Source organism: Nicotiana sylvestris, chromosome 10, assembly GCF_000393655.2.
Source record: "Nicotiana sylvestris chromosome 10, ASM39365v2, whole genome shotgun sequence".
NCBI classification, from domain to species: Eukaryota; Viridiplantae; Streptophyta; class Magnoliopsida; order Solanales; family Solanaceae; genus Nicotiana; species Nicotiana sylvestris.
The window spans coordinates 13860597-13874092 of NC_091066.1; the positions used below are offsets into that span (position 1 = coordinate 13860597).

The 13496-nt window shown below is 37.6% G+C and overlaps 1 protein-coding gene across 1 annotated transcript; it reads right to left on the reverse strand.

Annotated features, from left to right (window-relative positions):
* Positions 1-10685: 10685 nt before the first annotated feature.
* Positions 10686-13215, reverse strand: LOC104242110 (uncharacterized). The gene is made up of 2 exons (XM_009797110.2): positions 12647-13215; positions 10686-12232 (listed from the first exon to the last, which is right to left on the reverse strand). Exons 1-2 carry the CDS (start codon positions 13019-13021, stop codon positions 10970-10972), a joined length of 1638 nt encoding a protein of 545 aa, XP_009795412.1. The 5' UTR covers positions 13022-13215; the 3' UTR covers positions 10686-10969.
* Positions 13216-13496: the final 281 nt, after the last annotated feature.

A 13496-nucleotide genomic window follows, 5' to 3' on the forward strand; every position in this document is an offset into this window, starting at 1 on the left:
TAATGGAAGTTCAGCATTTCCGATGTACCCAGCCATTTCTTCTAGAGTCGGGGTGAGTTCAAAATCGGAGAAATGAAAAACATTATGCGCCGGGTCCCAGTAGGTGACCAAAGCTCTTATGATATCCCCTCGAGGCGGGATTTCCATTAGACCCGTGAGACCCTTCAGATATTTTTTGACCTCGGCTTGCTCCTCAGCACCTAAATCATTCCACCATAGCCGTAACTTGACAGGGATTTTGGTCATTATTGAAAAATGTTCATTTTGCATTGTGCTCATCCTGCACATTTAGGTGATTTTAACAAAAATAACTTGACTCAAAATATTTTACAAGGAGGATCAAGTTTTCGAACACGGCCTTTCAGCACTTCGGGGATGAAGATTTTAAGGCTGTGTGGGTCAATTGGATGAAAATCCTAAACATGACCCAAAAGGTGACTGTTTATGCAAAATCAGCCTTCCGGCGTCCCTTTGGGAACATTCGGCTATTTATGATAAAACAGCACCACCTGACTTATTTTGACACATTATATTTTTTTTTAGTTTTGGCTATCTTAGTAAAAGCGGGGTTGAACCCGATGGGGGTTGCCTACGTATCTCACATCCGGTGAGAATCAAACCGGCGTAGTTCGGTATATCGTGAATAGAGAAAATCAATTAAACCCAGAAAAGCAAGAATATGTTTTTTTTTTCTTATTTTCTTTTGAAAAGGGATAAAGACTAAAGCAAATATTTTTTTTAAGGAAATATTTGGACTATTAGTCTGAATTTATAAAAGAGGTACCACGAAAGAAACAACATTTTTTTTCTGAATTATGAATTTTCCATTTTTTTTTAATTTTAAATAAATATCTTTTTTGATTTTGCAAGTGATTAAAAAGAAAATTTTTATATGTTTTTTTTAATAAATCAAACTAGAAGACAAATTTTGTTTTTATTCTTTTTTTTTAGAAAAATTCCGGCGAGGTTTTGGCAATACTTGGACATTGGTTTTATTTTTCCAAAATAAGTAATTATCTCCCTATGCTGCTATTTTTCCCCTTTTTAGAAACCGGTCAGCATGCGGAACTGAAGCAAATAAATGCGCAAAACAAATAGGATGCAGCAGGATGGTCTTTTCATTTCAGGTTGCCTGTCCTAGACGGACCCAACCCCTGTGTTGAGTCCCCTAAGTCAAATGCAACATGATGCAAATAAGCGTTCCTACTAGGGATCCGGCATGAAGTCAAGTTATTCTAGGTTCGTAACCTGGGTATTTGTTCTAGACTGTGTACCCGAGCGGACAACTCGAGTCGAGGAGGGGGCTACGTACCGGGGACCCGCGAGATCGTCCGGCTTTGTAACTTGTCCGGCCTCTTTCTTATTTCAGGTATTGACACTAACAGAATAGGGAGTCTCGACCAGCGAGCTTCTCCCCGGAGGTAAGAAGAGAAGGGTTTCGGCACAGTTTATATATAGTTCAGATAATATCAAAGCGGTAAAAGACAACATTTAGCACGTTATGCAAAAACATGTAATAAAGATCAGATAATAAAGCCAAATATAACAATTATTCTAAGCTCGAATTCTTGAACCCTGAACCAGTGGTTCTGGGAACTAATTCCCCAGCGGAGTCGCCAGAGCTGTCACACCTCCTTTTTGCGCGCCCCGCCCCGAAGGGTAAAATGCGCGAGGGAGTTTTTCCAATTTAAGTGACAATATTCGAAATGAGATTATTTATTTAATTCAGAGTCGCCACTTGGGAAAGGTTTGGCTTTTGGTGTCCCAAGTCACCGGTTTATCTTGAATCCCAAATCGAGGAAATTTTCGACTTTTCCAAATGAAGTCTGCGAACCAGAAATTCTAAGTAAGGAATTCTGTTGACCCGAGGGAAGGTGTTAGGCACCCTCGAATCCCGTGGTTCTAGCACGGTCGCTTAAATTGTTATAATGGCTAAATATCTGATTTAAATACATGTTGTGACTTATGTGCTTTTATTAAGTTTAAACCGCTTTTATTATTATCATTTATTTTTATAGAATTGCAACGTCGTGAAAATGCATCTCGAACCACGTCACAATCAATGCACCCGTGGTCGTCGACACATTTTGACTCCGTTGAGATTCGGATTTGGGTCACATCAATGTGCACCCGTGTTTAAGAAGGTTAAATTATTAAAGGTGCGCCTAGAGCAGCTAGTGTATTGTTATTTTAGGAAGGCCGCAAAATTCGCTAAACGGCTTTTCCCGAATTCTAAGCATTTTAATATATACATTTAGAGGGCCCCGCAGCTTGTGCATTTTTGTTTGTCGAGGCTCGTCTTATTTTTATTTAAAAGGATAAACCTACAGTGACTACATTTCTATTATGTTCGTCTCTAATAAAATGAAAGAAGGAGAAATACACGCTAATTACATGCTTGACCAACTTCAGATTCTTATTTGATTATCTGATTTTATGAGGCGTGAATTGTTTTGTGCCTTATTTCATAGATGAACATGTTGTTCAATTGCTAGAGGAGATTAATGTACAAGATTAATAAAACTGCTAAAGCCTATGTTAAATGTTCTTCAAACCCGAATTTGAAACTTACTTATTTAAACCAGGTCAGTAGAATTAACTATCGGAAACTGCTACTAATAGGGTTTGAACGTGGTCATGCGAACTGCCTAACGAGATCCGATAAAACTACATTATACCTGGCAAGGTTAAGGCATTCTGCTCTATACATGCAAAATATAGCCGAAAGGTTAAAGCATTCTGCTCTATACATACAAAATATGGCCGAAAGGAAGTCTAATTATCTGTGTGCCAAACACTCATGCATTCCTTATCATACAAACCACCAAATAGCTGAAATCACAATTTTAAAACAAACTAAGCTTCAATTAAGTACAGGCTACCTGATGTGTTTCTTTATTGAGTTACAAACTAAACAAGTTACACAAATCTAATAACATTCATAAAAAACTGTAACTGCAGCAACGAATGATTAAACTCCCGCCTATTTTTATTTCATGCTTTCATCATATGCGAAGTTCTAGTATGTACCTGGATGTTGGATAGAACAGAAGAAGTAGGGAGGTCAGTAGAGCAATAGAAGCAATACCAAACAGCAGCAGTAACAGCAGGTAACAAATAGAACAAATCCCAGTGCAAGATGCAACTAGAGCCGATGGAAAAAATGGCAGAATGACAACAATAACCAGTAGTATGGAATCAGAATTCAGGCAGAACAAATCCAGAAATGAACTAATGCTACACACAACCAGTAACCTCAGTCAGGACTCGGAAAAAATCAGTGTGGAGCTGACAAGTCCAGACCGGTGAAAATCAAGACAACAATGGAAATGCAGTTCCTATTTTCTGTGTTATGCCTCTCTCAATGTGTATCTGTATATCCCCTCTATTTCTCTCTTCTTTTCAAAATTCAGTCCCCAAAATCAATCCCCCAATGTGTATGCCTTAGTTCTCTTACCTCTCTATGTATTTCTTTTTGACAAACCCAGAAGAATCCAGTCTCCTTTTATCTCCTTTTTTTTTCAGTCCCCTTTTCTAATGGAAATTCCCTCCTCTTATAAGCCCAGCCTCAGTCCTTTACAGCCTCTAGACAAATCAGAACCCCTCCCATGTGGTCTGTGATTTTTCCACTCAACTATTTAAAATAAGACCCCTACCATGATATTCCCTGACAGACATATCTCTGAATGGGCTTATTATTTCTAAATTAAAACAGGGTATGGGCAGCAGGGGTGTGTTCTGACAACACCTGTTGACAAGCTTATTTTAATCCTAAAGGCCCTAAATGCATATGTTGTGCACAAATGCACATGACAACAATTCAGATTGCAACTAAACAAACCAAATCCTGTTATATTTCTGATTCAAATCAACAACTATAAGTAGCTAAACTCAATCCCTAATTGATTCAGACAATGCTTAACAGAAGCAGATCAATTTGTTATTGTTCAAACAGCTGAAACTAATCGACGACATATGTCGACTCGACTATACTAATCATAACATGTACAATCGAAAACCATGATCAGAAATCTAACAGTACTAACAAAGGGGTTCAGATTGCAATGTCAAAACAGAGATTAACTTGGGGATTGACTACTCAAACAATTTCAATTCAATCGATTAGGCAGTTTACATACACACACATTATCGGTGAATGAGGAAACATTTGACCAAATACAGAGGTCCAGGCAAGGTGAGCAAAAACAGTTGGTAAAATTCAAAACACAAATTAAACAAGATGTTTGGTCATATGAACAGACCTTTAACAAACACACGAAATGAAATAAAGAAAAGCAAACGAACTTACCTTAAAATCTTTGAAAGAAAAAATCAGAAAAATCAGCTCGTGTTTGAACAGACCCTTCTTAGGGTTGAACGGACTTTAATCGAAGTGTTCTCAGCTGAGAACACTTCGATTAAGGTCCATTAGACCCTAATCACTTTAGCTCAAACGGACACATGCCAGGCTTGGGGTTTCTAGGGTTCATAGATGGTAGATTTGGGATTTGGGTTTCCATGGTTAGATTCGGACCAAACCAAGCATGGTTTGGTCACGAGGAGGTTCGGGGACTGTCTGGTGCGAAGCTGGGGTACATCGGTGTCAGTCGAGGTTATGCTCGAATCTTCAAATGAAGATTCGAGACGATAGGGGAAGGTTCGAGATCAGTGGTTTGCAGATCTATGTTCAGGGTGTCAAGGTGGTCCCAGGGTGTTAAGGTGGAGGTGACCGGCGTCCATGCCGCCGGGATTAATGGTGAAGGGAAAGGGGGCGGCTAGGGTTCCAAGGGGTCTGTGGTGAGGACGATGGAAGGTAGGGGGGTGTTTGGATGGGGCGTGGGGTATGATTATAGGCTTATATAGTTAGTGGGTGAATGGATCTCGGCCGTCGGATGAGACAAGATGAAGGGCCAGGATCCTTCAGCTAGTGGGAAACGGTGTCGTTTCAAGTGCAAAGGGTTGGGGTCGGTCCGGGGTTGAACGGGTCTGGTCCAAACAAACGGGTAAGTGTGAGTGATATCGGCCGTTGGATCAATTTGGTTTGACGGCCCAGATCAATCAATATCGAAACTACGTCGTTTGGATGCCCCTAAGGTCAGCTGGTTTGGACCGGGAAAAACACAGGTTTTGGGCTTGATTTGGTTCAGTTTTGGGCCTGTTTTGTTTTAACTTGGACTGGCCTGGTCCGAAAATCCTTCTCCTTTTTTTTTTTAATTTCTTAAATTAATTTGCCAAATAATACTATATAAAACATTGAACAACAATTATCACACAATTAACATTTAATTATACTAAATACTTAATGACAAAATACAATGAAAGATGCACACATTTTATTTTTCTTTTAATAAACGGATTACGGTTCACACGACATATATATATATATATATATATATATATATATATATATATATACATATATATATTTTTTATTTTTGTTTGAATAAAATAACCACGGGCAAGATCACAAATAACTAGCAAAAATGCCACGTAAAAATCCAGAAAATGTACAGCAAGACCAATTGCTATTATTTTGTTTCTTTTGGAGTGATTGTCGCGTAAAACAAAAATCACGTGCTCACAATTACTCCATTAGTTAGCAGCCTGGTGCTCCGTCCACCATGGCCAAGTGCTCCACTAAATGAGTGGCAGCGGGTCCGTGTTTAGCAGCTAACTGCACTATAAATAGATGGAGCTATTGATCTTCTCTTCACCGAAAACTCAACGTTGGCTATAATTTGCATTCCTTCCTCTCAGAATTTCCATTCGACTTCTGAGTTTTCCTCTCTTGTTCTGCATTATTTTAAACTACAAACAAAGCATCCGTAAGTGTGATTTGCTGCCGAACTTTGTGTTCGCTGAAACATTGGGGTTTGAAGTACGCTACACCAATGTGTAATTCGTTCTATCCTGGGAGGAAATAATCCATAACCTTGGGTACTAGGAGGGGATTAAATTCCTTAAGGAAACACTGTAAATTCAGTGGGCTCGAATTAATTTGTGTTTCATTTATATTTACGTTAATAAGCTAACATTCTAATTTCCAGAATCATTATTTACAAATACAGGCATAATAACATTGGTTTCTAATTCTTCTTTCTCCAGTTAATTCGGCTCATATGTTGAGTATGAGTTATCTTTCGTGGATAGAGCGGTGACATAAAATTACTGTTTGAAGAATCAGAAGAGAAGCCTAATCCTCATTTCTGGTCGATCGCTTTGAGTTAAGACCAAATTAGTTTGGAGCAGTCGAATTCAAAAAAGGAAATATACCCAAGTATAATTGAAAGCATGATTACTAGAAGAACAGAGAAAAAGTTGATCAAAGAATATGTCTTTTGAGTTTTTTCATAAAAGGTCTTAAGGTTACATTAAGATTTGTAATTTATAATTTAATAAAATATTTTTTTTGAATATGTATGCATTAACTATTTTTAGTCTTTTTAAAAAAGTAATATAAAATAGCACATGGAGAGAGACTAGTTATATTAAAAAAAGGAAGCCCTTGATTTAAAAGTTAAATTACAAAATGTCCTTCTAATTAATCTAAGTTTCCTAATTAGTAACTATTTAAACTAATCTAAAAAACATTATATGAAAGCGATTAAAAATCCAATTGTAACTTTGTCTGCCTTTATATTTTAAATACACGGCTTCCGGTGCATGCTTTGAAATAAATAGTAACAATGACCAATGATATAACCTCATTTTGTCAATTGTTCCAGTAAACTTTTGACAAAAGATGAGTGAATAATTTTTTGAAGTTAAATGGGATGGGAATACTCATCGATAAGAGGAGGATGCATTTTTCACATCAAAGTGATAAATCAAAGAGAATGTGATAATAAAAACGGGTTCTACTTTCTTAATTTGTATATTTATTAAAAATGAATAAATAAAACTATCAAATTTGTTTGAAGGGGTGTTATTTTAATTTTATTTGAAGGGGTGTCTTTCAGATTAGTTACTATATTAAAGTTAGTGTCACTGCTTACTTCTCTTCGCAGTCAAGCCTTTCAATATTATCAATGAGATGAAGAATCAAATGAACAAATCGTGCAACTTTCTTATTTATGTTTAATTAAGTTCCTTTTGTTTTTTTGTTTGTGATTAGTTCAGAAATGTTATTTCAAGAATATAGTCCGAAATTCATGCTTTCTTGGAATTCTATAATTGGTGGGTTCGACTGTTTGATTGTTAAGACTACTCGTCATAATGTAATGAAGATGAGGTAGAGAGATAAACAACACGATTTTTCTTTGGATGCAAGCACTCAAGTCATAAAATCATCAGATATATCTATACACTCATACTTCCCGGGAATACAACTCTCGGAATCATCACCTGTTTACAGTTGCTATCCGTACACGACATCCACAACAGCCACAATATAGCAATCAGCTATCAGCTATCATCTATCAGCTAAGAAATTTCATTACTATTCGCCTTTTATTTTCCGCATTGCATAAGGCTACCTTTCTGCCTTCCGAGGTTAAGCTCTACCTCCATCTACATTGCATAAGGCTACCTTTCTGCCTTCCGAGGCTATGATCTGCCTCCATCTGCATTTTCTGCATTGCATAAGGATACCTTTCTGCCTTCCGAGACTAAGCTCTATCTCCATCTGCATTTCTCTGTATTGCATAAGGCTACCTTTCTGCCTTCCGAGGCTATGCACTACCTTCATCTGCATTTTTTGCATTGCATAAGGCTACCTTTCTGCCTTCCAAGACTAAGCTCTGTCTCCATCTGCATTTTCTGCATTGCATAAGGCTACCTTTCTGCCTTCCGAGACTAAGATCTGTCTCCATCTGCATTTTCTGCATAGCATAAGGCTACCTTTTTGCCTTCCGAGGCTATGATCTGCCTCCATCTGCATTTTCTGCATTGCATAAGGATACCTTTCTGCCTTCCGAGACTAAGCTCTATCTCCATCTGCATTTCTCTGCATTGCATAAGGCTACCTTTCTGCCTTCCGAGGCTATGCTCTACCCCCATCTGCATTTTCTGCATTGCATAAGGCTACCTTTCTGCCTTCCAAGACTAAGCTCTGTCTCCATCTGCATTTTCTGCATTGCATAAGGCTACCTTTCTGCCTTCCGAGACTAAGCTCTGTCTCCATCTACATTTTCTGCATTGCATAAGACTACATTTCTGCCTTCCGAGGTTAAGCTCTGTCTCCATCTGCATTTTCTGCATTGCATAAGGCTACCTTTATGCCTTTCGAGGTTAAGCTCTACCTCCATCTGCATCTCCTGCATTGCATAAGGCTACCTTTTTGCCTTCCAAGGTTAAGCTCTACCTCCATCTGCATGGCTGAAATACCGCCACCTTATTTCTCTTGCATTGACTGAAATATCGCCACTCTATTTCTCTTGCATGACTGAAATACCGACATCTTATTTCTCTTGCATGGCTAAAATACCGCCACCCTTTATTTACGTCTTGCATCGGCTGAAAGATCGCCACCTTCTGCATTTTCATAGGCTGAAAGATCGCCAAATTGTCCAAAGGCGTCATTGTTCGGAGGCACCATTTTCATAGCCCGAGAACGCCATGATATGGCCTAAGGACCCCATTTTATCTTTTGCATATCATTATTCAAAGGCATCATGGTTCGGAGGCATCATCCTTGGCGTTGCGTTTTCGTTGTCTTCCCTACCGGCTTCATTGAGGGAATTCAGGAGGTTGTTCGTGATACCTACTATTGCCTTTAATCTTGCTTCTACCTTTCCTGCCATTGTTGGCCTTTGCGAGGCTAAGGAGAGGTGATTATTTCTTTCAAAGATCTAGACGAAACAAAGATCTCAGCTATAGAAATCCTCACAGACGGCGCCAAATTGTTTGACTCAAAAGATATTGAAACCTTTTTGAATAAATCAATCAAAGAAATAAAGGGGTAAATCTTAGCTAAGTATAATAATCTCTAGAACAAAAGATAGATAAGGAGAACACAGAAGATAAGATTTCTTTATCTTGTTAAGATCAACCCTTAAACAATAATGACATCATTTATTTATGTAAACAAGTGTTTTGAGTTAGGAAAATGCCCAGAGGGCTTACAAAGTTGTTTTACGCTCTATATATAAGGGACAAACCCCTTCTAAACCCTAAAAGACAAGTCATAGGGAATATTCGAAAGAATATTCCTAATGTCCCCTAATGGGCCTGCACTGCTGCAAAAGTCGTAGTCTCTTGTTCGCCTGTAGGTCGTCTCCTGCAGGATGTGGAGCTACAGGGATCTCGCCGTTTGTCGTACTCATTAACGATCGTGGTTGTTCAAATTTGAACCATACAATGTTCTCCAATTTTGTCTATGATGATGGAGCCGTACAATTATGTCTTGCATTTATGAGAAGTAGGAGGCATTTACCATTTATTATATGGAAGGAAATCTATGACTTCATCCGAAAGATTTGTGGCTATTTATCGCACTCATTGATAAGTAACGTATTTTCGCGTATCTATTGTACATTTTTTTCCATTTAGTATGATAGAATATCAAATATGTTTACTAATTTTGGCTTCTTAATTTCTTGAAAAAGTAGTAGCGTGCTTACAGTTTATGTAAGATTGTAAAATGTATAATTTTTTAAATAATTACATACGGATAAATTACAATTAATCAATAGAGTTGCGTCAATGTTCCTTGATATTGTAGAGAAATAATTGAAGAAATATTTGCGAAGGTGCATGTGAAAAATTAAATTTTAACTTTTTGGAGAGAGTATTATATCATTCACATCAAACAATAAAAAAAATCTATTGAACAATTTATCGAATAAAAATCATTTACATGCTTAAAAGGGAATAAGTACTGCACATCTCGTGGCATAAGAGCCATAGGAAGGAGAAATACAATAAATTAATTTGAGGAGCGAATAGATATTGTCTTACAGAAGAGAGAACTAATGTAAATAGGTGTGTGCTTTCACTATTTTTTGTTTGTTTGTTTGCATTTGAGTTCGAATATTTATTACCGTATAAATTTTAGATTTTTAGACAATAAAGTTGGAGGCCAATTTCATATTTAGAGGAATGATTTAACTCTATTAATTCATGCACCTTTCACCTTTCAAAAGATGAATGGGAACTCCTAATAACTGTAAATATTTTTGGTATGTGCGACATATCATAGTATTTCCAACACATATTTCCCGGTAGCTGTATATTACGAGAATAATAATCATCTTGATGAAATCCAATCATCTTGATCTCAACAATCGACAATTCACGTTTATCATTCATTAAATCTGTACTTATTTTTCATCCATAATTATTTACACAAAATTTCTGTTTCAACAATATATTGGTTTTATTTTACAAATTGCGTACTATATGACTGGGCATACACGTGCAACACACGTAAAGAGAAACTAGTATAGTTAAATTCAGAACCAATTCTTTTAAAAAACTACTAATTGCTTCAAAAAACAACAAAGAATTTTAATAAAAAATAATCCACGCCCAGTGTTTACATAAATCTAATAGATGTAAGACATATGTATTTAATATACAAATATATAATTCATGTATAATATGTATATAATTATTGTATAATCATGTATACCGACTGGAAAGCAATAAACAGTGAAATCAGTCGGTTATTTGCGTAAAGATCCCAATTCATATAGTTACAAGCGTTTGAGCGAAGTGATTTTTTGCAAAACAATAAGAAAAGAAGATTAGCAATCAACCATGCATAAGACAACAAATGATTTATAGTCTGGATAAGTTTATCTTCAGAAACCAAAATTAAAAAAAATTAATACAACATCTTATAAACAATAATAATAATGAATATTTTTCTTTGGAAAAGTAGCCTAACCAACATAGATCCCCTAATAGCATCTTGTAGTATAATGTTCTCCTTCAAAAGACAATTGCAAGTTGAATGCGTTTTCCTTCATTTTCCTTTCCCTTATTGCAGTAGGGCCTTGAAGGCTTATTTGGGCTTGGGCTTGGGCTTTCACACCCATGACCGGCTTCCAACTGATGGGCTTTGAAACTTTGGGTTCAAACTTTTCCTTTTGGGCTTACCACAAATGCATTGACATTCATAACCATAAAAGTTACCAAAGCAAGAAAACAAACCACTTCCACCATCAGTATGCCTTCTCGTGTGACGACCGGTCGAGTGGTAGCTACTCGAAGCCATCCCGCGGTCGTAGAGTGGCGGTAGCTCGGTCCGCCACCTCTCGAGCTTCGACCTGAGTCCTTCGACGCTCTCGTCCAAGCTCCAACCATCCAAAACTGAGCTTTTTTCCTCTTCTAATGGATATTTCTTTTCAGCCATAATTGCAGCCACCTCAGAGGGTGAAGGCCCAACTTCTGAATCAGACCACATTGAATGGGCCTTATATGGGCCTCCAAATACAAACTTCCCATTTTGCCCTGGTCCTGGGCCTAACCCTTTTGGGCCTCCATAATCATATCCACCATTGCTTGGCATGGGCTTTCCTATTACTGTAGTTTGTTTCTCTTTGGGCATATCACCAACTCCTAAACCTTTGGACTTTGTAACAGATTTTTCATCAACTGCTTTAGTTGTTGGTGAGTCAGTTCCAGTGCCCGTCTTCTTTTCATTTATGGGCTTGTCTTTGTCCCCAAGTTCTAACTCTATAAGTTTGAGTTTGGGCTTTTCATCTTTGGGCCTATTATTATCTTTGGGCTTGGGCTTATGATCATCTTTGGGCCTGTTTATAAGACTAGATGACTCTTTACTCACAATTGAATCACTTAGGACTGAACCAGACTTACCTTTCTTATCTTTTGTTTTTGGTTTTTCCCTTAGCTCAGCACCACTTATTACAGAACTTGCTTTTCCTTTCTTCTTCATCATCATATGCTTTGGAGGTTCAAATGAAATGCTAAGTATTGAACTCTCTTTTTCAACCGCCACAGCCTTTTTTTTTGGAGGAACTGCAACTAATGAACTGTTAGCCATTGAGGCACTATCGAACGTGACACGTTCGCTACGTTCACTCTTTGTACGACGTAGTATAGGTTTTATCGTGGTGGCATTGTTGTTGGTGGTGTTATCGACCTTGTCATTTTGAGTTTCTATTTTTTCGTTATAGTTGGGAAGATGTGCATCTTCTTCCATCAAATCGCGATATCCAACTGCTGACATACTCAATTGTCTGTACAATGGCATGCTTCTCATAGTGCCACCAAGTAATGTCACACCAATGTTTAATATACCCTGAGGACGACCTGATGGACGACGTATCTATTCCCAAAAAATAAAACCACCTTTAGATCCTAATTAATTACACATATATTTAGTCAATGAAATATTGTGAATCATTGGCTATTGATTTGCAAGAATCCTAGATGTGTTGAGAAATCTAACATATCATAAACTACGAACCCAGTGTAAATGGGTTGTGGGTTCGGTGGCAAACAATGGTTGTCATAACCCACAACTGAATTCGTCTATGAAAGGAGGAACACCAAATAGCAAAAATGAAAGAATAGAGGACAATTTACATTTCATACTATAAAATTATATTTTGTAACTTATAATAAAGGAGATAAAAAATAGGAAAATCAAATATATATATGCATGCAACTTTCTACGTGGACGTAAACAATATTCACAAGAAGACTAAAACCAAAAGAGATTAAATCGAAAGAAACAAACCTGAAGTGCAACAAAACGCATACCAATATGGTGTTGGTGCTGCAGCCTAGTAGGAGGAGGGATGAGATTTCCGACGAGGACACGAACGGAGCCGACGAGCGAATCGCGAAACCAATGGACGGAATAAATGTCAATCTGAACGGCAGATGTGTCCTGCCGAAGAAATTCCTCATCTACCCGAAAAACAAACTTATCGTTCCACGTGGGGTTGTTACCTCCTTCGGTATCAACCCCGGTGGTGAGTTTTCGGGTAGGGTGGACCCACGCGGTCGCGTAGGTTTTCATTCTTTTGGACACGGGTTCCAAATCTTGGGCAGAAATGATGTTCACTTCCAATAATTGGAATGGTTTCAAAACTCCCCCTTTGGGAGGCATTTTGAATACTAGTGATGGCGGTGGTGGTTGATGATAATGGAATAAAGAATTTCCGCCCGCCGCCCGTCGTTGATGGGACGACGAGGGAAAAGTTTTGCATTAACGTGGAAGGAGACCCCGAGGAGGGAAATTGGGGAAGGAGAGGAAGGTGATCTCTCGAGAGGACATTAAAGAAAAAAGCGAATACAAAGGAAGTAATTGAATTCAAAGTCTTTTTTTGACCATAAGGCTATCAACACATTTGAATGATTTGTAATTCTCTAAATGTTATCTTCTAGAGTCAATAATCGTGGACCTTTAGTTTTAGACGAAAATCTTTTCATATGTGAAATTTTATCACAAATAAAATCTACTCATTTGGGCATTGGTTGCACCTGTATATAATCTATATCTATATCTATATCTATACTATATTAAAAGCACAAAGGCCTTTAGCGAAATATCGTTCGCTTTTTTTACCCTTAAAAAGTATATT

What these genes read in the sequence shown, in the direction of transcription:
- LOC104242110 (XM_009797110.2), bottom strand. Translation starts at nt 13,021, where the DNA reads ATGCCTCCCAAAGGGGGAGTTTTGAAACCATTCCAATTATTGGAAGTG. An exon ending in TGCGTTTTGTTGCACTTCAG is followed by an intron (nt 12,233 to 12,646) that starts GTTTGTTTCTTT and finishes TTTTGGGAATAG; the next exon opens with ATACGTCGTCCATCAGGTCG.